This window comes from Acartia tonsa, chromosome 4 (genome assembly GCF_053477335.1).
Source record: "Acartia tonsa isolate MP-2025a chromosome 4, ASM5347733v1, whole genome shotgun sequence".
Lineage (NCBI taxonomy): Eukaryota > Metazoa > Arthropoda > Copepoda > Calanoida > Acartiidae > Acartia > Acartia tonsa.
In genome coordinates, this window is record NC_137263.1 from 49,791,740 (window position 1) to 49,815,975 (window position 24,236).

The following is a 24,236-nucleotide window of genomic DNA, read 5'->3' on the forward strand; positions in this document are numbered from 1 at the left end:
GACTGATCAGAATTGACCAAATTCGTTACCTGCAGGCTGCACGTGACTTAATTTACTCAAAACAACACTATTTAATTTAAAATACGATAATGGATGTTCATTTTTTACAATTATTTCATTTTATTCATAAAATCACAAAAAATCACATTTTTTCAAAAATAAAGACTAGCAAAATTTTCTTAGCTTTAAATGCGTTAGAATTAGTAGATAAATAAAGAAAATACATTCAAAATAAAGCAAAATATTTAATTAAATCTTTTTAATTTCGATAATTGTAATGCAGAATATTGGACTGAATATCAGGGATCTAAAGGGATAGGACAATGACCGATAAATTGATGTAAATTTCCAATGATGATACACAAAATTACCCCTTCTGGGCATTAATATTAGTGGTTGAAACGTTTAGACATTCAACTTAGTAAACCAAGCAATCAAAATTCATTAGAAGTCTCCAAAGTTGTTAAGTCAACGAATAAGAAAACGTTAATATAAAACTTTGGGGACTAGTGTAGTAAACAACTCATTGTCCCTCTCTTTCTGAAATATGCTGAAGTAAAAACAAAGTTTAAGCATTAGTTTTAACAGTTTGTTTAGTAAAGCCAAGATTTTGAACAACAACAGTTTCCTTCAACTCATAACAACTTCCTCTTTCTTGAGAATCATCCACTTGATCAGCTGACTGTTGACTATCAACAGAACGGTGTTGTGGCAACACAAATATGTGTGTTGGCACTGAGCGTGACAGCAGATCCTCCAGCATGCCAATTTTATCCATGGAAGGCACCCCAGCTCTGGTGAGAGGAACTATACGGATCTTGGGTAGTGACAGGTTGCCGGATAATAAGGGATGAAGAAGGTATTTTATAAACGTCTTGTCACGTGGAAATATCTAAAAAAGTTATATATTAGGTATATACCTATATTTTTTTTTGTATTGAAAAACCTGATATACTTTTATCATACTAAGCACTAGCGGATGCACCCCTAGCATCTAGGGGCTTTGATTTCGAAGGGGTAGAGAAAGGAGGAAAAAATAGCCTAAAACCATTCCACGACTTAAAGATTAGCCTAAAACCACCCAAAGACCTATATATTATGAAGCTTCTCTAATATGGAGAACCAAATCGGTTCAGATAGTTACCGAGATCTTTTATAAGCTTCAGACAAAAATCTTAATACATAATTAGTGTAATATCCACGTCCATTAAAATAACAAGTTTTCAATCAAAAGTCACCTTCAACTTGAGTTGTTTAGGCCCAGAAAACATAAACGAATCTGACGGCTCCATTGTAACGGCGTATTCTTGTAGCACATCTGTCTTATTCTCCAAACCATAGGTGACAGTGATAGGTCTACGCAAGACAGCGTAGCCGGGCAATTCACAGCTTAGATCCAGCTGACCGTTGACCAGAGTCACACTTTCAATATCAAAAGAAACCTCATTTTCAATGGTTGAAGATTTACGTTTCCATTTGAGATAAAACTTTCCCAGATTAACTGTGTCAGTATCTAAAAAAATTTGATTGTATGTAATAAGTTTACAATAGATAGGTTAGTATTGGTGAATACTTATATTCTTTTTGTGAGTCAACTGTCCCGAGAATAAAGTTCTAGCCAACAAGCAAAATAAATCTAAAATAATATTTGGGGACAGACAAAAAGGTATTACGAATGAAGAGACCTCTGTAGATTAAAATTAATGGTGGAAAAGTTTTAACTTGAAGGTTTGAAAATATCCTTTAAAGATTTGCTTATAGTCTCCTAAGTTTTAAGCCAACGATTCAAACATAGTTTTTTTTAATCTTTGGGAACCAGTAAAATTTTAAGCCAATGGCCCCAGCCCACACTCCCTAATATGAAATAAGTCACAACAATTAACATGAGATGTAAATAAAACTATTAAGTTTACCTGAAATTGAGATGATATTTGACTTATGAACCGTAGCAGGAAATAGTTGGCTTATAACACAGGCCCGTGATATTTCAGATCCTACCAATGAATGTGTTGGGGGGTAGAGGGTCACGGGTAACTTTGTTTCAAGTCTAAAATGTTAAAATATTAAGAAATACCTACCTACCTATGAATTTTTTGTTTGTAATTTAACATGTTATATATATTTCAAATTTCAATTCTAGAGGCTTTGATTTACATATTTTTCGCAAATAAACAGTTTTGTATTAATATATATTTTCTACTGATGGCAATCTGTTGAATTTTTGGCCGGATTCGGATTCCGGATTCTTAAAAGAATCCGTCAAAAAAAGTAGCGGATTCCTTGCGGATTCCGGATTCTTATTTTTGGCGGATTCCGGATTCGGATTCCGGATTCTGGCAATATTTTAAAAGGCCTTTTTAAGGAATTAAAAAATTTAAGTGCTACATATGTCCTAAAAATTAATGTTTTTGGTTTTTTCTATAATTCACTTCCGAGAATTGAACCAGATTTTAAAAGATATTATATATAATGATGATAATCTTTGCCTTCAAAAAGGGGAAGTTGAAAGAAAAAACTCAAGACGCTAATTTTAGCCTACCAATTCTGAATCCGGAATCTGCTATTAAAAAACGGATTCCGGATCCGGATTCGGATTCTAATATTGGCCCAAAAATTGGGCGGATTCCGGATCCCGGATCCGGATTGCCAACCCTAATATTTTCTATAACAATTAAACTAAACTATTGTAAATAACCATTTATAACAATGTGATACGGACCAAAAGATCATTATACAACTTTTTACCTGGATTCAGTGACAACAAGCTCATGCGGGGAGGCACATTCAATCTTTGGAGTAATGCAAAAGTTTTCATCCACATGGACAACTTTGGACTCGGCCAACATCTTGTTGTGAAGGAGAAATGAAAATGTAAATGGCTGGATGACATCTATGTTGAACAAGGTTGCACAGCTGGACATGGTTGCCACATTATTCACGTGCCCGGTGTATCTCAGCTGGCATGACAACACACGGTTCCCGATTGTCGAGGCGTTCAAGTAGAATGTAAGCTTGCTGCTCTCGCCGGGTGTCAGGCTGTGAAGCGTCACGGAGGATTTGATCAGTTGGAGTGGTTGGGATCCGCCAGGGGTGCTTGGAGTTGTTGGGAAGCCAGGGAATGTGCTCAGACATGTTGTGTCGGCGATCAGTGGATCACCTCCATCACGCAGCCAGCATAAAACCTGAATATTTCCCTCCATAATCAACAAGATTAAAAAAATATATATTCGTTTTTTAAAAGTAGTTTCATTTTATTATTGAAGACTTATTTAAAAGTAGCAGGATGTCTGTCTGTCTGTACCAAAGGTTATCGCTAACCGCCGAACTGATATGGTTCTCCTTTGCAGTGTAGCTTCTCATGAGCCCTAAGAAGGTTTATAGCTATTTTGGGGGTAGGGTACTTTAACCCTCCCAAGAAAATTCACAAAAAAAAATATTTTTTGGTTTACAGCTGATCTTAATATAGATTGAAAAGAAAACATTTTAAATGCTCTTAGAGGCCTCTAGGGGCGTAGCCGCTAGTTTTTAATATTACATATTTACCTCAATATTGGTAGCAACGTCATTTTCTCTGGAAGAAATCTCCAGCTCCAAATCAAACCACTCTCCAACCAGAGCTGGCGCTCTGGCGGCCATTTTAATATCCAACTGAGAATCTCTGGGCACAATATTACTTGCCACTCCATCCACACTTTTTACAAAAACAAGTTTTGGCGCCATTTCAAGGCTTATGTTGATCTCGTTGATTGTTAATTTTTGTCCAGCTGCATCAGAATTCTGCATGCACAGTACATGATCATAGACTTCTTTTGATGCAGGCTCCAGTTTAAGGTTTTCAATTTTGCCCTGAGTGTTGTAAGCAACCAAGTTGAATGCGATATCACAGTTTGTATTCAGAGTTCTGTTAATTAAGTCATATATGTTAAATAATGTTTTAAGGTCGAGCTTTGCGTTCTATTACATATTATTCATAAATACTGAAGTAACAGTATGTTTAAGCGTCTCTCCGTTAAGATCTCGTAAACGGCTGGCCAGATCGATTCAGGAGAGTTTTACATTAAACCAGGAAAGTTTTTCAGCAAATATGAGGAAGAATACGACAAACCCCACATGAGATAAGGGCCCAAGACAAAAAAAAATTCCCTTCCCCCTAGTTTAATTTTTAGGTTACTGGAGTTGCATTTTTAAAAACATAGTTCTGCCTTTTTCATTGAAGGTGTTTTACTTTGATCCATCCTAACAATGTTCTTTAACTGAAATTTTGACAGTTTATTTCAATCGATTTGATGAAAATTTTACTATATGCGCAATAATAGAACACTACACCTAATATGAGAAAAGATAACAGTAATATTTACATCATATGACGTTCCTGGAAGTGCAATTAACCATTTGTAAAATTATATTAATATTCTCTCCGAGACGGGCATCTTTGGGCATCACGGGGCACAAATCAAGCGCCGATGACTTTGGAACCTGGACTGTTATAGTTTCATCGCCAGATTCTAACTTATCCTTCCAGAGCTTCGTTGCTTGGCCCACCAGGGCTCGTTCACTCTTACAAGTGAGACTTGGTTCCGGCAAAGGAGGTTTTCCTTCCAGTACAAGATAAAAGTTTTGTTCGATTCTTGTCTTTTCGGCTTCATTGCATTCAGATTCCTGGCTCATCAGTGCCAGGCAAAGATTTAGATATTGTTCGGTGTTCACCACAAGAAATGCACATTTAATGGCCTAAAAAATAATTGCTATTTTTTGCTTTAACGCATCTAACAGAAAGGGGAGGACGCCACTATCCCTGAACTTGACATATAAGAATAAAAATGTGTAAGTGTAAAGAAGAGGCGGCAAATATACGATCACTACTCCCGCCATTTTATTTCGTAACTTTTTTGTCAAGTTCATTTGTTTTAAGGTTTTGTTTCAAAATGTGACACATCAACCCAACACATATAAGGAACAGAATTAAACCAAACTGTTAATTCAAAACCTGTTGATTTCTGAATTAATTTTCACGGCAGAGAACCCCATGTGAAGAAAATCAAGTAATTCTATTAAACTTATTTATTTTTCCAGTATGGCTTCGAAACCGATCAATATCAGTTCTAAGCTATATTGAAAATTCATGTATATTAAAACCGGTTTTGTTAACCAGTGCCTTAGGCATCTCAGGGCTAACAAACTAGTTCTAAACTTAAAATTGTACATATTTACATCCGCGGAAGGCTGTTTATAATGCGAACCTATGAATAACTAATCCCTCGCCCTAAAGTGGACACACAATCTTGATAAAATTGACCAACCTTGAGCAAGCAGGCAGTGGCCAGTGTGTTCCAACCCTCCTGATGGTAGATCTCAGATGATTCAAGCAAGTATTTCAATGCTTTAGAATGTTTTTGATCAATAAGAAGTTCATCAGCCATCTGTACTTGAACATTGTTCATCATTCGCATGGAATTAAAATTCTTGAACTGTTCTATTGCCGCTTCTTGGAGACGTGTGATAATCTATTTCAAATAAGCTAAATAAGAAATCATAGATCAAAACCATAATTTTATTATCACGTTTAATAATTTATTACTAAACTATAACAAACGAGTAGTGTTTCCCTTAAAAGTGCTCAGTTTATGTTAGTCTATAATGGGTAGGTTCGAAAGGATAAGACTCCGCTATTATGGGACCCGCTGGGTTAGAGCCACAGGGATAAGAAATAGAAAAACATATACGTTCCCTTTTTCAATTCATTTCAAAATTGGAAGAGGGGGGTCAGTTCTCGACAGAAACTTAGTGGGAGAGCATCTAATGTTTATTTATTTATTTAATGAAATCTAACCTGACAATGTTTAGTTTTAGTCCTTTCACGATATTGCAGCGCCTCAATGCCTTCCTTCTCCCGCTGCAAGTCAACCGCTTCAATCTTGCCCGCCCGCCAGGCCCTCTGCCCATAAAACATGGTATCCTGCAGCAAGGGGTCCTGACTTGGATAGGACTGGATCTGGGAACACTTTTCCTCCGCAAGCTTGCGTCTTGATATAGCATATTCTGCAGCTAACTGGTAATGGACTCCAGGGTGTTGACCATGTACAGCGGCAACTGATAGTTGGCCATTTGTAGCATTCGACATGGCTAGAAAGAGGTTGGCAAACATTTCAGCTTGTTGTGCCTGCCAGGCTGCATGCTCCCACCCGAGTTCTGGAACTCCTAGAAAAATATATGTAAACTGATAAGAGAAATTATCCCATGGTTCTAAAAGACAAGGGATTTGGTATACTTCGCCATTCAAATGATAAACAAAATTTTCCCTTTTGGCAATTAAGATTACTAGTTGAAATATTGAACCAGTCTATAAATATTTTATTTAAGTTTGTAATCAAACGAATAAGTGAATGTGTTTACTAATTGGGAATCAGTACTATTTACTGTCAAATGTCACAGGCGATAGAAATAAAAAAGAAACCCCTTTACTATATATTTCTAAGATGACTTTTATTAAATATTAATAAGTCAAGTGTTATTAGAACAATGCATTATTTTTGCTGTGATAATACAGTGTGTTTTTTTTATGAGAACTTTTTTTAAAGCAATTTTACCCCACTTATAGTTATCAGAATTTAATGATTAATGGCTCATTTTCTTCGTTTTTTATAACCATTTATAGAACATCAATAAAATATTTCAGTTTTTATTAAAAAAGTAGAGTAAAATAAAAAATTCAAAACCTAGGTGTCAACATCTAAAAATGGTTTTAGCGCATTTTTCTCATGCTCAAATCTTCTACCCTTTGCAAGAATGGCTGCAAAACGCTTCAAAGTTGAGATACAGAGGTTAAAATTAATACAGATACTTTTGGGGACATGTACTAGAACATATTAAAGTTTGAAGGCCATATCTCAACCAGGGAGGGAGTACTGGCCCCCCAAAGTGGACTACTGAAAATCCAATTTTTTTCTTGCAAAGGGTAGAAGATTTGAGCTTAAGAAAAATGCGCTAAAACCTTTTTTAGATGTTGACATCTAAGTTTTGAATTTTTGATTTTACTGTACTTTTTAAATAAAAACTTACAATATTTTTTTGATGTTCTAAAAATGATTATAAAAAACGAAGAAAATAAGCCGTTAATCATTAAATTCTGATAACTATAAGTGGACTAAAATTGCTTTCAAAAAAGTTCTCATTAAAAAAAACACACTGTATAATCTAAAATCTTACCAGTTCTAGCTTTAAAGTTATCTATATGTCTTCTAAACTGAGCCACTGCATCTCGAGTCAGATTTAACTTAAATGCCAGTCTAATATATTAAATGTTGAAAATATCATTACTTTATGATAAGCTCTAGGAATAAACATAGTATATCAAGATGATCCAACGGACCCCATTTTTCATTAAACTTAAAAATGGATTTTTTCCAAACAAAAACCTTTGTTTACCTTTTGTTATATGCGAGACATGCACGGGCGACATTATTTGCGACGATTTAATTTTAGAAAGCTTACTTTATCCTAACAAATGCAACTATTCATATCTAACTTACTAAAGGTATGTTTTGCCATATGCTTCACATTATACGAGGGGAGATTTTTTTACACGAAATAACTTGCCTAAAAAGCTTTATTCTAAGATATGCGATAAAGGGGGGGTTTTTAATGCAACCATCTCGTAATCAGTGAGCAAATGGCACTTAGAATTCGAATTTCCATCTATAATTTTGCATGAGTAATCCTTGGTAGATCTATTTTCCCTAAATCGAACAAAAAGTTGGAAAAGTAACGGCTAACGGCTGGCGGCTCATCTGTTTTGCCATTTGTTTGATATCTATATTGCAAATTAGTCACGAAACCTTTCTCAACATAATACTCTTTTCTACTCCAAAACGCTATCAAACGGTTCTAGACGGTAGCTGTTGGTACTAAATAGAAGTTTTAAAATTGGTTATTGCTATCATTTAACATGAATTAAACCAAAAATATGTTTTAAAAAGTTGATTCCTACGTAATTGATGATGGATTTACCCTGAAAATAGGCAAAAAACGGCTGAACGGCTGAGCCGCTAGCCGTTACTTTTCCCACTTTTTGTTCGATTTAGGGAAAATAGACCTACCAAGGATTACTCATGCAAAAGTTCAGATCGAAATTCGAATTCTAAGTGTCATTTGCTCACTGATTACGAGATGGTTGCATTAAAAACCCCCCCCTTAATAGCTGACTCAAAATGCGAACGAAATTAAAAAGAAAATATGCCTTACGTACCAAGATCTGTAAAATGTTTCTTCCAATCAGATGTCTTGAATGTACCTTTTGTATTTCCTATTGGCTAATTTAGTTTGTCTCTAGGTTATCTCTATATATAAATAATGTTCAACACTTTCCTGCAGATCTTGTAGCTAATATAACCAGCAACTGTTCGATATTCACTCAGGTTGAAATCCGTAAGTTTTGCCTCCAATAGAAGAGCATATGATGTCTGATACGCCTTCTGGGCTGAATGCAAATCAGATTTCATCTCGTTAAAGTAACCTTTTTCAAGGAATAGTAAGTAAATTAATTTTGTAAGTGTGTTCAATTCGCAACATGTTGAGCTAAGTTATCTATTTAACGATAATTGTTCAAAATTCTTAAGCGTCATTCACTCATAAAAAGCCTAGATCTTAAAGGACAAAATATAAAGATTCATTTTTTTCAGTATCTATTAAGATGTGTCTACTTTGAAGCCTAGTGTAATAAACAGCCTTATGTCCCCTCCCTCCCTGAATATATACATTTCACTTAATAAGTAGGTAGCTAAATTAGTTTAATATTCATCCCACAATAATCCCTTTTAATAATATTACTTATCTACTAATTCCTGCCTATTTTAAACATATGTCTGACCATCAGCAGAAGGTGTGTTGACTTATTCAATGCCTCATTGTGGCTTCGCACATTTTTTATTTCCAAATGATAAAAATTTTGGCTCAACTCGTGTAGTGAAGTTTCAAGTCTCATTACAGTTGGCAGAAGGGAGTCTTGGAGTCCAATGACGAATAGAGATCTGGGCGATATTTCACACTCGGTGCAGAAATTGGTTACCGATTCTGAATCGCCTAAACTCTTGTCATTTTGGATTAAAATTACAGCTATCTTGGTGCCTCTACCTGTGATATTTAAATATTGCTAAGGCATTTCAAATAATATTTAAGATAGAAGACATCGAAAGTTTGAGTCATATTAATGCAAGAGACATTGCCAAAATCTTAGGAAAACATTCATAAAAGAATATTTTTTTTTTACTTGGCACTTAAAAAATTATTTTGTTTTATATTATTGTTGTAATTTGTAAATAAGCAATATTATCCCTTTTAGGGCCTCTTTGATAAGCTGTATCTGACTTGCAAACTCTTCAGTTCTCTTATTAATATTGGGATCAGTCCAGTCTAGTTCACCAAACAGCACCAGTACCGAAGGAATCACGTTCTGATACTTTTGTATCCAACCCTTCTTTAGCACGCCCTTTGCTACATACCATTCATACGAAGATTTTGATGGCTTGGGTTGTGGGAAGGCGAGCTCTGTAAAATTACTAAAGTACAGAGAATACCTATCATTGCCACGGGTATGGGTAAAAACTTCCCAGATTTTTTTGTGAATATCCTTCGTTACATCTAAGCCATGGAAGGCTATGAACGGCTGAGGATTTCGTAATATCTCAGGAGGAAAGCTTTCTAGTTCTTCCATATTTATATTTTTCTTTATTGGTACCACCGCTTAAATCATCCTTTAAAAATCTGAAACCATACAGTAATAGTACAAAAAAAATATTAATGGATATGAGAATATAAAAAGAAACTGGTGCTCGAAACGAATATTTATTTAATATTTTTTTTTGTCCTGGGGATGCGTAGAGGAAGAGAAATAGCTTTAACGATTTACAAATAAAGAACAAAATGAGGATTTAAATAAACAGTATGAAATGAAGTTGCCTTTACAAAACAAAAAAAATGAAATTAGGTAGGTAAAAATGAAAATAATCATTTTTAATTGTGTACCTTATTTCATAAATAAGTATCATCAGAAGTAAAGCAAGGATAGGTAAGAAAATTTATTTTAGTAGATTCAATTTTATTTTTCTAGTTATTATTAAGAGTAAAATAACAACTGTAAAAGTTTGAGGACTTTGTCTGATCTACATTATTATATTTACAATGACATGCATGATGTTTTTAATTACATAACTGAAAATGCAACATAAAATTTAAAACCTATGAATTTTGAATTGAATACCTATCGAATTTTGAAAGCAATATTCACAAAATTTGAAAAATTAAGGCAAAATTTGAACACTTACTTAAATATTTACATCGATGCGACAAATAAATTATTTACATATTATATTAATCCTATTCAAGATCAATACATTCAATTTCTCCCGAAGGTCCAGGTGTTCCATTGCTAGCAGGAGCTGCCGCCGCAGCTTCACCTTCGTCATCCGAGTTTGACGCTGCAGCTGTTGTTTCTGTAGTCTTGGGTGCAGCTCCGTCATCGTCACTGGCTGCGGCGGCAGCGGCAGAAGCTTTCTTTGAGCCACCTTCTCCGTCGTCATCTGAGAGATCGACTAGATCAACTTCTTCCTTGTCCTCCTCCTTTTTCTCCTCTTTCTTCTTTTTTGTTTCTTCTTTCTCTATGGGAACTGGATGCCAGGATCCATCCTTTAAACAAAAATGATATTTCAAATATTGAAATTTAAGCTTACTAGCAGCTATGCCCCTATAAGCCTCTAAAGCCACTTAAGTTAAGAGCATCATTTTTTATTTGGAGGGTAGAGATACCCTCCCCCAAAATAGTTTTAAACCTTCCTTGGACCTGTAAGAAAGTTCTCTGAAAAGAAGTATCGGTTCAGTGCTTTAGGGAAATCCTTCGCTACATACAACAAAAGCTTACTACTTTATATAATAGGATGACTGGGACAATTAAATGTAGAATAAGTCGACAAAGGACAGTACAGGCGCAGTCCGAATGCTATTGTAAATGCTCACTTGTAATAGAAACAACCGCGCATTAAAAAAAATATAAAATAGTTCTTATTAAGATAATAAAAGACAAAGTTCCAAAAACCAACCTGATTTAAAATTATTTCATTTTCTTCGGTGGGCAAAACTGGATCTTTGATAACCTCGAGGAAATAACCATCAACCATCAGATTGTCATAAAGAGCAGGCTTATCGCAAACGGGACACTGCCATGTCGGTTTTCTTTCATTCATTTGGAGAAACAGCATAGCGTCGAAGCACTGCAAGTGGTCGCAAGTTGTTGGTCTGCAAGGAATCGTCATTCTCATTTTTCCAAGTGGACAAGCAACTGTTACTTTCAGGTTAGTAGTGGCAATTTCATCCTCATCATCGTTCAACTTCTTCTTAATAATTTCTCTTGTAAACTCAGGATTTCTAGATCCCTTCATCTTAAGACGATCGAGCAACTGTTCACTGGTCAATTTCTCCACAAGCCAGATGCCAACCACCCAGCCTTTGCTGAACTCACTGGCCCACTTTATGTTTACAACATTGGGGTTCATTGGTGATAGTTTGCAGTATGGCGTGATACTGATCGGCTTTGGGGGGCGTTTTGGCTCTACATTTGGTTTGTTTGTGGGAATAGGATTGGGCAACTGGCACATTTTGCTGTTGACTGTGACACAAATACTTGGGGGAAATTCATCTCCCTGTTCAGCAGAACTATCTAGCGGACAAAACCTGAGCTGAATTTGATGTTGATAATCCAGTTTACTACCCATTCTTATGTCACGGGTAGATGCAATTTCAGAAGCTTGTTGTAGAGTCAGCTGGAATTGGAACTGTGCTTCCTGGAACCTGCTGGAACCCTGGGCCAACAACGAAGTTGGTGGCAACAGTTCGGCGTGTATGTCATAGAAGGGCAACTTCTTCAATTTGACATCAGCGCGTTGTGGAACAGAGCTGCCAGGTTTAACCTGATATCCAGCCGCTGAAGCTCCTCCAAACCCAGCAGTTGTGCCTGAAAAAGAAATAAAAGTTAATTTTTTCTTAAATACTTTATCGATAACTAGGAATCTTGCGAGTAAAAAATCTCCGAAATAAGAAAAAAACTTAAAAAGCAAATAGAATTATGAAAACAATAGGTATCTTTATAGAGGAATGAACAAATTAAAAGGGATTTAAACTTGGCCAACTTCGAGTCAACTGAAAAGTACGGAAAGTGCATGAAAAAATCTTTTGCATACATTAGCGACAACGGTGCAGCGAAATGCGCCTTTCTAGCTAGGCCAAAATCTGGCTGTATATTTATAAACTCCTAAGAGAGGAATTGATATAATGAACTAAAAAAATATTTACCAGCAAATGAAGGCTGAAAGGTGCTTCTTGCATTGGCAGATAGTGCTGCTTGCTGAGCTTGAGCTGCCGTGTACCCAGCTAAGCTCAGCATCTGCTGATACGCAGCCGCTGTATAACTCATATTTCCGCCAGGAATCATCTTAAGATTCAATCAACTTCTATTATAAATCTTTCAGTATTAAGGTGGCAGCTTTAAATCATTAATAACTACTAATATTTTCTGAAAAGTATTATTAATAAGAAAATATTAAGTTAAACACCGGCGGCTTTAAACAAAAAAAAATAGACAATCTCTACATTAAATATTCAATTTCACATAAAATAGCGTCTAAAACAGGTAATAAATTTAAATTTTATTAATTTTCAGTGGAAATATTTACTTTTCACTCAAAATATTAAAAATTAATGTTTTTAAGGTAGATTGCACAAAGTTTTGTTGTGCTCAGAAAATTTCTCTGAAATCAGGGTTGCCAAAATATAATTTAATATACTCACAACATATAACCTCCCTCCCCCCTAAACCCCTAATTTTTGTTTTAAAAAGTGTTTCAACCTGGGTTAGGTTTTATTGGCTTCAGCCTAACCATGCAGGGTATAAGCAAAGCTTAAAATACCGTTACAAATTACATTATTAACGTAAATTTCATAATATTCATATGAAATGTTCACTGGTCGTCTTTTTACAAAATGGTATGAATTTGATGTAGGGTCGTCGAAATTGACTCTTTTGGTACCAAAATCATTCTATTTCCTCGATAGAGTAAATATTTTGCTAGATGAGGCCCAGTTGGGGGCCAGTTTCTACCAATCTTGAACTTGGAAATAATCCGCAATATTGAATTCTTAGTTTTGGCAACCTGTATTTGGTAAAAGTTACGCGGCATTTCCTTAACAAGAGTTGACAACTTTTTATTGAATAATAATAGTTTTTAGAATAGCATAAGCTATTAGTAAAAAAATATTGTTTTTTATTAAAAAGACTCTAAAGTCTTGCCTAAATTTTGAAATTGGATGAATTTTAAATATGTAAATCAATTTAAAAATATAAACAAAATTAAATTGAATTAAGTTTTTGTTCATCCTGGATTTTCCATGCTTTTCATTTAACAACTCAACATTTTTCAATAAAAACAAATCGAATTAAGAAGGAAATTAGGAAGTATTGATTGGATTTAGATTAATATCAAGGTATAAGGTGATTTCGTGATATGATCTTCTTTCAGTGTTAAATCTTGTGATAGTAATCCGCTGAAAAATCAAATTAATTACAACAAAACTGGTTTTAATATTATGATTGTTACTTCAATATTCGTGGAAAATTGTCTATAGTTCATGATTTATTAGTATGGCCGGCCGAGAACCGGTTTTTATCTAGCGAATAAAAATCAGTTTCGAAGAAATACTAGAATTAAATTAAGGCCGAGCTAACCTAAACTCAAAAATAGCCTGTCTAATCAATTGCATTTTTAATAAATGAATTAAGGCATTAATTCAATTTTACCGGGTACTGCATGGTAAGAATCTAAAGCTGCGTATTTTCATATTTTCACAGTAGCTTTTCTCCTATTGGTGGTGTATGTGGTGAGAGACGGGGGTGGTGATCTTTGCCTTCAAAGAGGGGGGAGGGGGGTACGTTGAAAGAATAAACTCAAGACGCTAATTTTAGCCTAACAAGTCCGCTAGGTATTAAAAACGGATTCTGGATTTCAAAATTGGCCAAAAACTGAGGGATTCCGGATTCGGAGTCGGGTTGCCAACCCTACATAGTATGCAGGAATAAGGTATAACCAACAAGTGAAATAAATCTAAAATAATATTTGGGGGGCAAATGGAGAGGTCGTCAATTTTACGATGCATTGCTCACAACGACAGGTGAAAAACACGTATGGTTTCGTGATTTTTTTATGAATTAATTTCGCCATTGGTATAAGCTGCATAGTAAGTAGGTATCGTTATCTGATACAAGAGATACAAATATTTTCAAAATTGAAGAAAAAAATTTCTATGATGATAACGTATGATTTTGTTAATGTAAGATCATTATCATGCCAAAATTCCACCCCTTTTACAATGATACTTCAAATTCCGTTCGTTTTCAGATCTACAATGACTGTAGAAGCACCAGAGGAAAGATTGCAAATCCAACACTGTGGAGGCAGAGACCTAATTTCCAACCGCTTGTTAATTTCACCGGATGGGAAACTTATATTCGTTAATGGAGAAAATAAAGTAACTGTTTTCAATGCAGAAACTGGACAACCTATACGTAAATTAAACACAGGAGCTGCTGTTGGATTAGGATTCAACAAAGGAATGCTTATTTTTTTTATTCATTAATCACCATTACTAAGACCTAACATATACAATTCAGCCATCAAAAGTAAAACTATTTTAGGTTAGGTTAGGTTTTAGGCTAGGGAGCCGAGCGCTGCGGCTAGGCAGGCTAGGGGGCCGAGCGCTGCGGCCAGAGTTCATAGTTCGCTGTCGGGGGGGTACTCAAATTTTCAATATTGAAGAAAAAAAATTCTAAGAGGATAATACCTATACCTAAGTCATTTTAATTTAACATTAAATAAGCATACAATTAGATAAACCCACTGAATTGCTTGTTGCACTTCCAACAGAACTTGTAACATGGGATCATGAATTGGCCAAAGTTGTGTCAAGAGAAAAATATTTTGGCAGTGATCTCAAGAAAAGTTTACTTGAAGTAATTTTCCCAAGTAACTTTTCGGAAACAAAAGAGTGTTATGGTATAGTGAAAGATAGGAACCAGCTCAAAATGATTAGGGTCGATATTCACAACTCTAAATTTAAGGAGATATTCACTGACGTAAAACTGGGATCTCTTCATGTAGGCAATAATGACAGCTGTGTTATTTGTATCGCTGATAAAGGCAATAGCAAAGATGCTCAAGTCTTTTGCTATGACAGAAGTCTCTCAATCACACAGAAGTTCTCTCCGAAGAATCCCGATAGGGAATTTAAAGTTGCAAGATGTCATCCGACGAAAAAGGTATTTGCCATTGCAGAAACACGCATGATATTTTTAGTCTATGGCAATGAAAAAAATGAGAAATTACATAATGATCCCAGAGCATCTCTAAGCTGGCACCACTGTTGTATAAGAGCTCTAGCTTGGTCTCCAGAAGGATCTCATCTTTACAGGTAAGCTTGCTAGGGTGTTTAATTAATAAAACGACTGACTCAAAATGTTCCTTTACCGGTTGTTTTAATGTAAACCAGGGGACTAGGGAATGCTCTTCTGACAATTAATTCTAAATTAAGATTTCCCCACAATTCTCTTCAATTATTTCCCCCTTTAATACCCACTTCCCTTAAGGTACATCAAAAACAAGTTTTACGCCAACAAAATATTTAATTTTCGGCAATTTCAAATTTAACTAATTGGCTGAATCACAACCCCTGGTGTAAACTATCGTCGTTCTACTTTGAATCTACTAAAGATAATATATAATACAGGCACTACATTAACTCTACATTAATCCGTTTCCTTTTCGCGCTCAGTCTACAGTTTCTCTTAATTGATTGTTAAAGGGAAAATGAAATTATCTTATCAAAATGTCAATGGATCTTTTAATCGTGGAGGGCAATGTGATATTGAATTAATCCGTCATTGAAAAAAATGGGTTGCTTGACTAAAAGTAAAGTTTCGTTATTGTTTTGGATAAAATGGCCTGAAATTTGTCCAATTTTCTTTACATCATCTAGCTTTCCTTGGTGGAGTAAAGATACTCTATATAATAGTTATTAAGACAGAAACATATACACAGAGAGACATCCTGTTACTTTTATAAATTTACATAGGGGTACTTAAAGTTAGGGGCTACATTTGAGCTGCATGTCACTGTCGTGACCGTTTTCAAGGTTCTCCCTTAGGCTATATCAGTTTGATTTTATCTTGACAGTTCTGTCCTTAATGTCATCTGTTCTCTGAATACCTAACGAGATTATTTCATTATTCATAAATTTCTGTATCTTCTTGTTTTCCTTATCAATTCACGTTTATTCTCTTGCTTTTAGTGGAGGTGACGAAAGAGTTCTGTGCAAATGGTTTATTGAGGAAAATTCGAAACCATATTTTACACCCAGAATAGGCTCTGAAATTCTTGGCGTAGAGAATTGCGGGAGTGGTGTAGCAGTACAGTTGGCCAACAATTCAGTAAAGATTATAGATAGTCAGGTATTAATCAATTGATTGATACACTAGCGGCTACGCCCCTAGAGGCCTCTAAGTGCATTTGAGGAGGGGGGACTTGAATCCTAAAACCCATTTTTTTAAATTTAGATTTTAAAAAAAATGATTGGAGGGGGGGGGGGTGGAATTATTTTTCTATGGGAGATTTCTCTTGGGACGGTGGTGGTACCCTCCTGGTACCTAGGAGAAGCTACCCTGTTAAGGTGAACCCGATCGTTTCAGCGGTCAGCTAGATTTTTCGGTACAAACAAACAAACATCCTTTTACTTTACTATAAGGATAATATGTTAATTGTTATATCACAAAGCATTTGCGTTTGAAGAAAGTTTTCTTGCTCCTTATTTTTTAATCTTCTAATGTGTCTGTCTATTTCAAACTATAATAAATTAAGCGGAAGATTAATATATTTTCAAGTGTCCTATGTCTGCGTTTATGTGTAATAGACAGAGACAAGAATGATATTATAATATTAAATATTTTGTATAAATTACGGGACAAATGCATGTTATGGCCGCATAAGCGGCATATGAAGTCCTTTAATTTATCTATAATAGCCAAGATCCAATGATTCACGTTGAAAAGCTAAACGGAAGAAAATACGCGTAAAATAGGTCTATTTTCGTTCATTTAAATGCGGTGCGAGATAACTAAGCATTTTTTTTGTCTTTAATCTGTTCAAATTATGTGCAAACATAATATAAACGTTAGGCCGCTAGTGACCTTAAAGGTTCATTGTTTTTTTGTTTTTTTTTAATATAATCGATTCTAGGAACCTTTTACCGGAAAGTGTACCTGATCCAATATTAGTATTGTATTTTTTAGTTATATAATTGTTTTCAATTTTATAGGGTAAAGGAGCCCAAGAGCTGATTGGTTTGTGCAGAAATACTCAAGATTGGCCTGCAGGTCTCGTGTGGAACAATCGTTCAAAGAGTCTCCATTTAAACGGGAACACTGGACACATTCAAGTCTTTTATCCAGAAACCAAGGACACTTTGAATCTTGATGTTGCTCGTGAGAACTTTTTAAATAAAGAGGACGCCAGAAAACCTGTAAATTCTGAGGTTGAAGCGATGGCCCTGTCTGAAGACGGTATGTTTATGGTCACCGTGGACGCGTGCATGACAGAAGTTCCGCGGATTTTGATGAAATTCTGGCATTTTGCTCAGTCAACACAAGAATTTGTTCTTCACACACAGGTGATTAATTTAGATTAATGGCAAAAGGGATAGTTGTATGAAGTGCATTCAACAAGTTTGATTGCAAGCATAAGTTACAAGAATACCATCTAACATATATAAATTTTTATTACAATAAATAGCAATCAATTAGGCACCACCATTCATGCTGTTTTGTGAAAACTAGACAGTCATTTGTGTTGCATGTATCCAAAAAATATGATTTTAAGTTTTAATATTTTTCAGGGGTGTATTTTCTACATGGGATTCCCTGCTCAGGGGGGGGGGGGGAATAAAAAATGTAAAAATTAAGAAAACTGAAAACATTTTTTCCATTCCCCCCCCCCCCCTCCTTGGTGAAAAAAAAACAAAAAAATGTGTGGTAGTTTAAAAACTATTGAACAGAAAAAAATGTAGTTCACGAAAGTAAAGTTTAAATGCACTTCGTGCACCCTTTGCAAGTTGAAAAACTAAATTCTGCTCTATTTTTGGGCTACAATTCATAAATAAACGAGGGGAGAGGAAAGTAATCTACTTTCGGTATACGGAAATAGAACCAGTGTGTTTTTTCAATATTAAGAGATCAATAACTCATAATATTTCTGTTATTTAGATTGACTCTCCGCACAGAAAAGGAGTACGAGAACTGAAATTCAAACCTGAAAGCGAAAATGGCCCAGTTACGATAATTTCAGTCGGTTGTGACAAGGTTTCCAAACTTTGGGTACTAAACGATGATGAAGAGGGGCAATCTTGCTGGTCTTGTCAATATTTGTTTCAGTTTCGTGGCCTAGAATGTAACACCGCTGCTTGGTCAACTGATGGCAGTGTTCTTGTCATTGCTTTTCAATATATTGTGGCAATTTTTGACAAGGCTTGTCAGCTCAAAACTACACTTACTGCCCTAGATGATAAGCTAGTTACAATTAATCATCTAACATTTGGCCAGGGATTGAAACAGGGCCTGTTTTTATGTGCCACAACTTCAACCATGCTTTGTGTTTGGAATCTAATCACACTTGAGTGCAAAACCACTAGGTTGTCCTTCGTTATCAAAAATTTGATATCGGATCCAAAAACAGGTAATCTTGTTGCAGTCGGAAGAGATGTGATAGAATACCTACGGATGGGCGACTTTTCGACTGTGGCAAAATTTGATGGTCCCTTCAATGGTGCGGCTGTTTTTGGAATGTTCAAGAGCACTCCGGTTCTATATTTTATTAACGGTAAAGGATTAATGAAAATGATTGGATACAAATTATTTACTGAAGAATATAATACAATGACCGTGAAGAAGGTGAACCATTTCTTGGCAGCCAGACGCTCAGCTTTTGTACCCAAAGAAATTGAAGCAGAGTCGAGAAAGAAAACTTCAGATGACATTAACTCGTTATTAGCCGTGCCTCTACACGCAGTACCTAGTAATACATCCCTTGCCGTTTCATTTTTAACCAACCGAGTGCGAGGATTACCCAAAACTCGCACTGCTGGCACCACAGAACAGCTGGAGCGGCTCGAGGCGGAGCCGCCGGTCGGAAGATTGGCCGCAAAAACTGCAAAGTACCGAGCATATTTGGGCTTCTATGAAACAAAGCAGAAACCAGTAAATTATGATGAGTTTGCTAAACATCTTGAATTGATAAAAAATAATTAAAATATATGTATGTATTTTTTCAATCAGATTGTTGATTTTATCGTTTGTTGAAATTTTAGACTTTGCCTACCTATCCAATATCCTAACTCGAAACATTTTTTACGCATCTTATCTAGCATAAGGTATTAATCAAAGCTTTTCTACATTTAGGGGTGGCTAGTCCGTATAGAAATACTCCAATCGTTGTTCTAAAAATGTCAATCTTTCCATTGCTTTAAACTTATGTTTCCTTATTTTAGTGGTAAACCTGGAGAGATGGGTCTTTGGACGGTATAATTAAAGCCGATTCTAGGTTATTTTTAATACTTTAGGTCCTTATGCTATTTTTACGGAGGTATGAAAATAAGAATAGTTCCACTTTCTACTTTATGTTTATCGTAACCGGGGCTTGCATCAAACTATCGTCCATTCTAACGACCCTAATCTTAGACCATGTCGTCTATATGTCCATTGACAGTAAAACAAATATTTGGCTGCATCGATAAAAAATGTCATTGCTATACTTTACAGATGGACAAAGGGGGAGGTAGGTTGTGCTAAGATTTCGTAGTTTTAAGGCTTAAAAATAGTAAAACTATATTATTTACTAAATAAAAATATATATAAAAAAATTTGTTCGGTTCTATCAAAAAGGAATACACATAATTAGTGAAATATTATCGTTCTACTACTGTTTTTAGCATTAAAATTCACACCATACGGAATTTTAGTACAACCCACCTCCCCCTTTATACGTATTTATGCTAGTTTGTCATGATTAGTTATCTGTTTATTTTGATTGGTTGGTTCATTATGTTCAATTTCCAATCGATTCTACCACAAATTTTAACCTACAAAAGAGGTAATATTGTGTCTCATCATTGGGTATTATGTTAGGAAAAAAAGAAAATGCGCGAAATATTTTATTAAAAACCGTAAGTGTACACTATATAGCATAAAAACAGGGTTGCCGTTGTTGTAATCTATAAAAAGCCATTATTTCCAAAAAATATTTGTAATAACTTAAAGGAATCATATTTTGGGGTTTGTAGAAAATGTTATTAATTGATTTAATACCTAGAAATTTAAAAACAGAAATTGTATTTTGTATGTTTGTAAAATTTGGCAACCATGACCTTGTTATACTAACAATCCTGTTTTCTACCTGCCTCCCGCCATGCGTGTATACTTATTACTGCCGGTTATTGTTATTTATTTGTTAATAATTTTATTTTATTTAGGTATTTTATTAAAATTATTTAAATAACCTTTAAATTAACGTTTTTAAAGTAGAATACAACATTTTCTTTAAGTTCAGTAGGCTTTCAGTGCTAATTTTTGTTCGTTGGATTAATGTAAACGATTTTGACTTATCAAGCCAATCAAAGCGTAATGAAAACGCTATTTATTGCTAAATATGTACTATTTTTGTTTGATAAATTCACGTTAACGTTTGAGATGTTTATATTTTGGAAGCTTTAGTAAGAAATTCGGTAGGTTTGACCTAAAAATTTTCAAAGTTGAAGAGAATAAAATCTTAAGATGATTATACTATATAGTATGCCTCATTAAAATGCTTAAAATGAAGCGACAAATTCAAAATCCAGACTGCCAACAGTACCTATACATATCAAATCAAAATTGATTTTTAGTACCATTAGTTTAAGGGCTCCCAAGCTAGAAGTTTTTGAAAGTTTTTTTCGTTTAAGGATTAGATATCTGTAGTGCTGCCGCAAAACCGGGAGTTTTCTTTTTTTCACTGTTATGCTAAAATTCACTGTTATCTACATACTTTTTATTATTTTGTTCTTTTTGTTTTTCAGAAATTGATCTCAACCAATTAATTTTCACACAGTCAAAATGTCTTACAGAGGAGATGGACAAAAAGTACAGAAGGTGATGGTCCAGCCCATCAACCTAATTTTCAGGTACAATAATTTATTATCGTAAAGGCGTTTACGAGACTTGTTCTATAATGGATTTATACAAAAAGGTCTTTGAAATAGTTGTCTGGTTTATGATATACATCTTTACATTTACAATTAAATGTTTATCTATAAGCGGAGTTTTAAGTACCACAGTTGAGGGGGGGAGATGTTAACATCCTCCTTAAACCAAATTCGATGGTAATTGTTAGAAGGATATATTACAAGGTGGGTCTTATTTCGTGTGTGTGTGTGTGTAGCCATAGTTTCTTAGTGTTTGGACCTAAGTAGTCATGGAGAAGGACGAGACACTTTTGTATAGCCACGGGGGCTATCAAGCTCCACGCCCAAGTACATTATGCCTTGACCCGCTGTCTCAAGGGAGCTACTCTTTATTACCTCACCCTCGCCGAGTATGGCAGGTGTCCCAAATTAAGCCACCGTAATGAATGACGCTCTCCGCAGAGGAGCTTGGGATAAGGGTTGTACAGATATTATGTACGTGACTATTAAGTATCCAAACCACTTAATAATCTCCCTTCTTACACAACCAGGGGAAGTTGTGTGAATATGTTCAACTGAGAATTCGAGTTGCCATGGGGACTTGAACTCGAAATCTCATCACCGCAACTCAGTGCGTTACCACAGGGAAAAGACCTCTTAATCTTGCCGGCGGGTTTAATATTTATTTAAATTGTTAGTTTCAGTCGTTAATAAGAGTAATGTTTTGTTTTACACGATCACTATTATTTGAACAAATCAATATGCTTTCCAATGCGCAAGTCCAAGACAGCCAGAAATATGAATTTGAGATCCATGCCAGCCCGTTCAAGTACATTATGACTTGACACGCTGTCTCATAGAGCTCCTCGTTATTAGCACACTTTCTCCGATAATACCTAGTAATAATTTATTGTTGTTCAGATACCTTCAGAACAAGACAGTTGTGCAGGTGTGGCTCTACGAGAACGTTAACACCAGAATTGAGGGAGTCATTGCAGGTGAGATTCACTTAAAAAAAAAAGAAATACAATACGAAGTTATGGGACAGGGACAATGAGCTGTTTATTACACTAGTCCCCAAAGTTTATAATAACCTTAGCTGTATCTTTAAATCATTTTAGTGGTGAGCCAGATCGGGGTGAGCCAACTTTCCACTAATGAGAGCACAGCATTTTATGAAATTTCGCGCTGTGATTGGCTGAAATTCGATTCGGCTCACCCCGATCTCCACTTAAATGATTTAAAGATCCAGCTCTTCTCTTATTCGTTGGCTTTACAACTTTTGGGACTTGTGTGAATCTTTATTGGCCTATCATTAAGTCATTAAACGTTTCATCCACTAATTTCAATATACAGAAGGAGTAATTTTGTGTATTATTGGGGTTGTATATCATTTTATCGGCTATTGTCTTATCCCTTTAGATCCATGATTACAAAAACTTAGATAACTTGAATGATGTCTTATCCTGTCAGGGTTATATAATAATATGACAATGGAAATGACAATATCATTAAATTGATATTCTGACTTATTATGGATATATTGGGTGTGACAGAAAGGGTTGTAGACTAGATATTTTCAAGCAAAATAAATTGATATGTTTGACTTAAGATTAAAATGCGAAATATTTTATAACAGACGTCAATCGTCAAATGGGTACTGCTCCGGTATAATAACAAGGATTTTAATGGGGGGTGAAATACTTTTGCATCCAGGAGGGAATAAATTATATTGTACAAAATCTACACCCCCTGACGAGAAAGGTTAAAAAATCATCTTTTAAAAATACTTAAGGATCGCTGACTTGGCATAAAAAGGTCTTGCTCAATTGATAAACTACGAGTGCAGCTCACAGAAAAGGATATTAAGACACTGTTTTAAAGTACCCACTTTTGAAATAATGAAATAAAACAAATGTATAATATTTAGGTTTTGACGAGTACATGAATTTGGTCTTGGACGATGCCTGTGAGGTGCACATGAAGAAGAACACCCGCAAGCCACTGAGGAGGATCATGCTGAAGGGGGACAACATCACGCTTATCCAAGCCAAAGACGGAGCCAAGTAGTTGTACTTTAAATCACCTCATTATCGCAGCATATAGCATGGCATTCCAACAATTTTGTTCAATATTCTTCTTCTCGTTTTAGACAACAATTTAATTTTCCGAAAATTTTGTGCAATTTTTCTGATTACCTACTGAATGCTATATGTTGCTAACTGTGTTAGCTTGTAAAAATAACCATCATGATTATCTATCTGATTATTTTGAATGCGTGCATTTTTTGTCAACGATCAATGGACAACTTGTAGTTGGACATATTCGTATTATTTTGTGTTCGTCGTTCTTGTTTTTCTTTATATTAAATACAACTTTTTGTACCTGTAATTATTCTTTAATAAATATTCTTAGGTACGCTATAAGTCTATGTTGTTCGGAAGTTTGTTAAATATCTATGATACGGATTAGGACTGGTTTAGTTTTGGAAAGGAAAAGAAGATCATTCTACCCATAATACTAAGTATAACGATGTCTTTCTGAACCTTATTACTTAGTAGAACGATTTGTGTCGGAACCCTGAAAACTACTGAACTGTGCTTTATAGAGAAAGACCTAATGCATTGTGTTTCATATAGTTTAGTTTAACTTAAATCTAGTTCGCATATATTTATAGAGTTGCTGATATTGCCATTGCTTTCGGGATCATATATACCCAGGTCTATATCTTTAAAGGTGTGTTGGCATCTCCCTCGCGAGGCCTCGTCTTTGTAGCTTTAAGTGGAAGTATTAAGTATTAATCAACTAAAATTGTGGAGAGATTAGTCCTGTAAATTACGAAATTACACATCATTTGTTAAATAGCAAAATAGCATCGTGAATGACTAGAATGTCGAACACATCGAGAAAGGTTTTAAAGAGGATATTTATAAATAAAC

General features: G+C 35.1%; 4 protein-coding genes across 5 annotated transcripts; 2 read left to right on the plus strand and 2 right to left on the minus strand.

Moving 5' to 3' along the window:
- Window positions 1-36: 36 nt before the first annotated feature.
- gry (trafficking protein particle complex subunit 11 gry) lies at window positions 37-9,709 on the minus strand. Its single transcript, XM_080155500.1, has 12 exons — window positions 9,330-9,709; window positions 8,845-9,128; window positions 8,365-8,512; window positions 7,207-7,286; window positions 5,831-6,198; window positions 5,301-5,504; window positions 4,369-4,731; window positions 3,544-3,954; window positions 2,746-3,182; window positions 1,914-2,047; window positions 1,239-1,513; window positions 37-892 (listed from the first exon to the last, which is right to left on the minus strand). Exons 1-12 carry the CDS (start codon window positions 9,707-9,709, stop codon window positions 569-571), a joined length of 3,408 nt encoding a protein of 1,135 aa, XP_080011626.1. The 3' UTR covers window positions 37-568.
- A 49-nt stretch (window positions 9,710-9,758) lies between these two features.
- Window positions 9,759-12,997, minus strand: LOC145317619 (E3 SUMO-protein ligase PIAS1-like). 2 transcript variants are annotated; one of them, XR_013879055.1, is made up of 4 exons: window positions 12,340-12,997; window positions 11,091-12,001; window positions 10,320-10,680; window positions 9,759-9,954 (listed from the first exon to the last, which is right to left on the minus strand). XR_013879055.1 is itself a non-coding variant. In XM_080158767.1 (3 exons), the coding sequence occupies exons 1-3, from the start codon at window positions 12,476-12,478 to the stop codon at window positions 10,372-10,374; spliced, it is 1,359 nt and encodes a 452-aa protein (XP_080014893.1). In that variant the 5' UTR covers window positions 12,479-12,997; the 3' UTR covers window positions 9,759-10,371. The 2 variants fall into 2 exon arrangements, 1 of the variants encoding a protein (XP_080014893.1); XM_080158767.1 differs by having other exon boundaries at window positions 9,759-10,680.
- A 452-nt stretch (window positions 12,998-13,449) lies between these two features.
- l(2)05287 (WD repeat-containing protein l(2)05287) lies at window positions 13,450-19,413 on the plus strand. Its single transcript, XM_080158741.1, has 4 exons — window positions 13,450-15,507; window positions 16,384-16,543; window positions 17,407-17,757; window positions 18,350-19,413. Exons 1-4 carry the CDS (start codon window positions 15,122-15,124, stop codon window positions 19,388-19,390), a joined length of 1,938 nt encoding a protein of 645 aa, XP_080014867.1. The 5' UTR covers window positions 13,450-15,121; the 3' UTR covers window positions 19,391-19,413.
- Window positions 19,414-21,068: 1,655 nt separating this feature from the next.
- Window positions 21,069-23,688, plus strand: SmE (Small ribonucleoprotein particle protein SmE). Its single transcript, XM_080158742.1, has 3 exons — window positions 21,069-21,297; window positions 22,219-22,295; window positions 23,228-23,688. The coding sequence occupies exons 1-3, from the start codon at window positions 21,230-21,232 to the stop codon at window positions 23,365-23,367; spliced, it is 285 nt and encodes a 94-aa protein (XP_080014868.1). The 5' UTR covers window positions 21,069-21,229; the 3' UTR covers window positions 23,368-23,688.
- Window positions 23,689-24,236: the final 548 nt, after the last annotated feature.

Coding starts and splice junctions, on each gene's coding strand:
- LOC145317619 (XM_080158767.1), bottom strand. CDS start 12,478: ATGATTCCTGGCGGAAATATGAGTTATACAGCGGCTGCGTATCAGCAG. Junction 12,002..12,339: donor CTTTCAGCCTTCATTTGCTG/GTAAATATTTTT, acceptor TTTCTTTTTCAG/GCACAACTGCTGGGTTTGGA. Junction 10,681..11,090: donor ATGAAATAATTTTAAATCAG/GTTGGTTTTTGG, acceptor TTTTGTTTAAAG/GATGGATCCTGGCATCCAGT.
- gry (XM_080155500.1), bottom strand. CDS start 9,709: ATGGAAGAACTAGAAAGCTTTCCTCCTGAGATATTACGAAATCCTCAG. Junction 9,129..9,329: donor ATCAAAGAGGCCCTAAAAGG/GATAATATTGCT, acceptor AAATATCACAGG/TAGAGGCACCAAGATAGCTG. Junction 2,048..2,745: donor CTTGTTGTCACTGAATCCAG/GTAAAAAGTTGT, acceptor TTAACATTTTAG/ACTTGAAACAAAGTTACCCG.
- SmE (XM_080158742.1), top strand. CDS start 21,230: ATGTCTTACAGAGGAGATGGACAAAAAGTACAGAAGGTGATGGTCCAG. Junction 21,298..22,218: donor CCCATCAACCTAATTTTCAG/GTACAATAATTT, acceptor ATTGTTGTTCAG/ATACCTTCAGAACAAGACAG. Junction 22,296..23,227: donor AATTGAGGGAGTCATTGCAG/GTGAGATTCACT, acceptor TATAATATTTAG/GTTTTGACGAGTACATGAAT.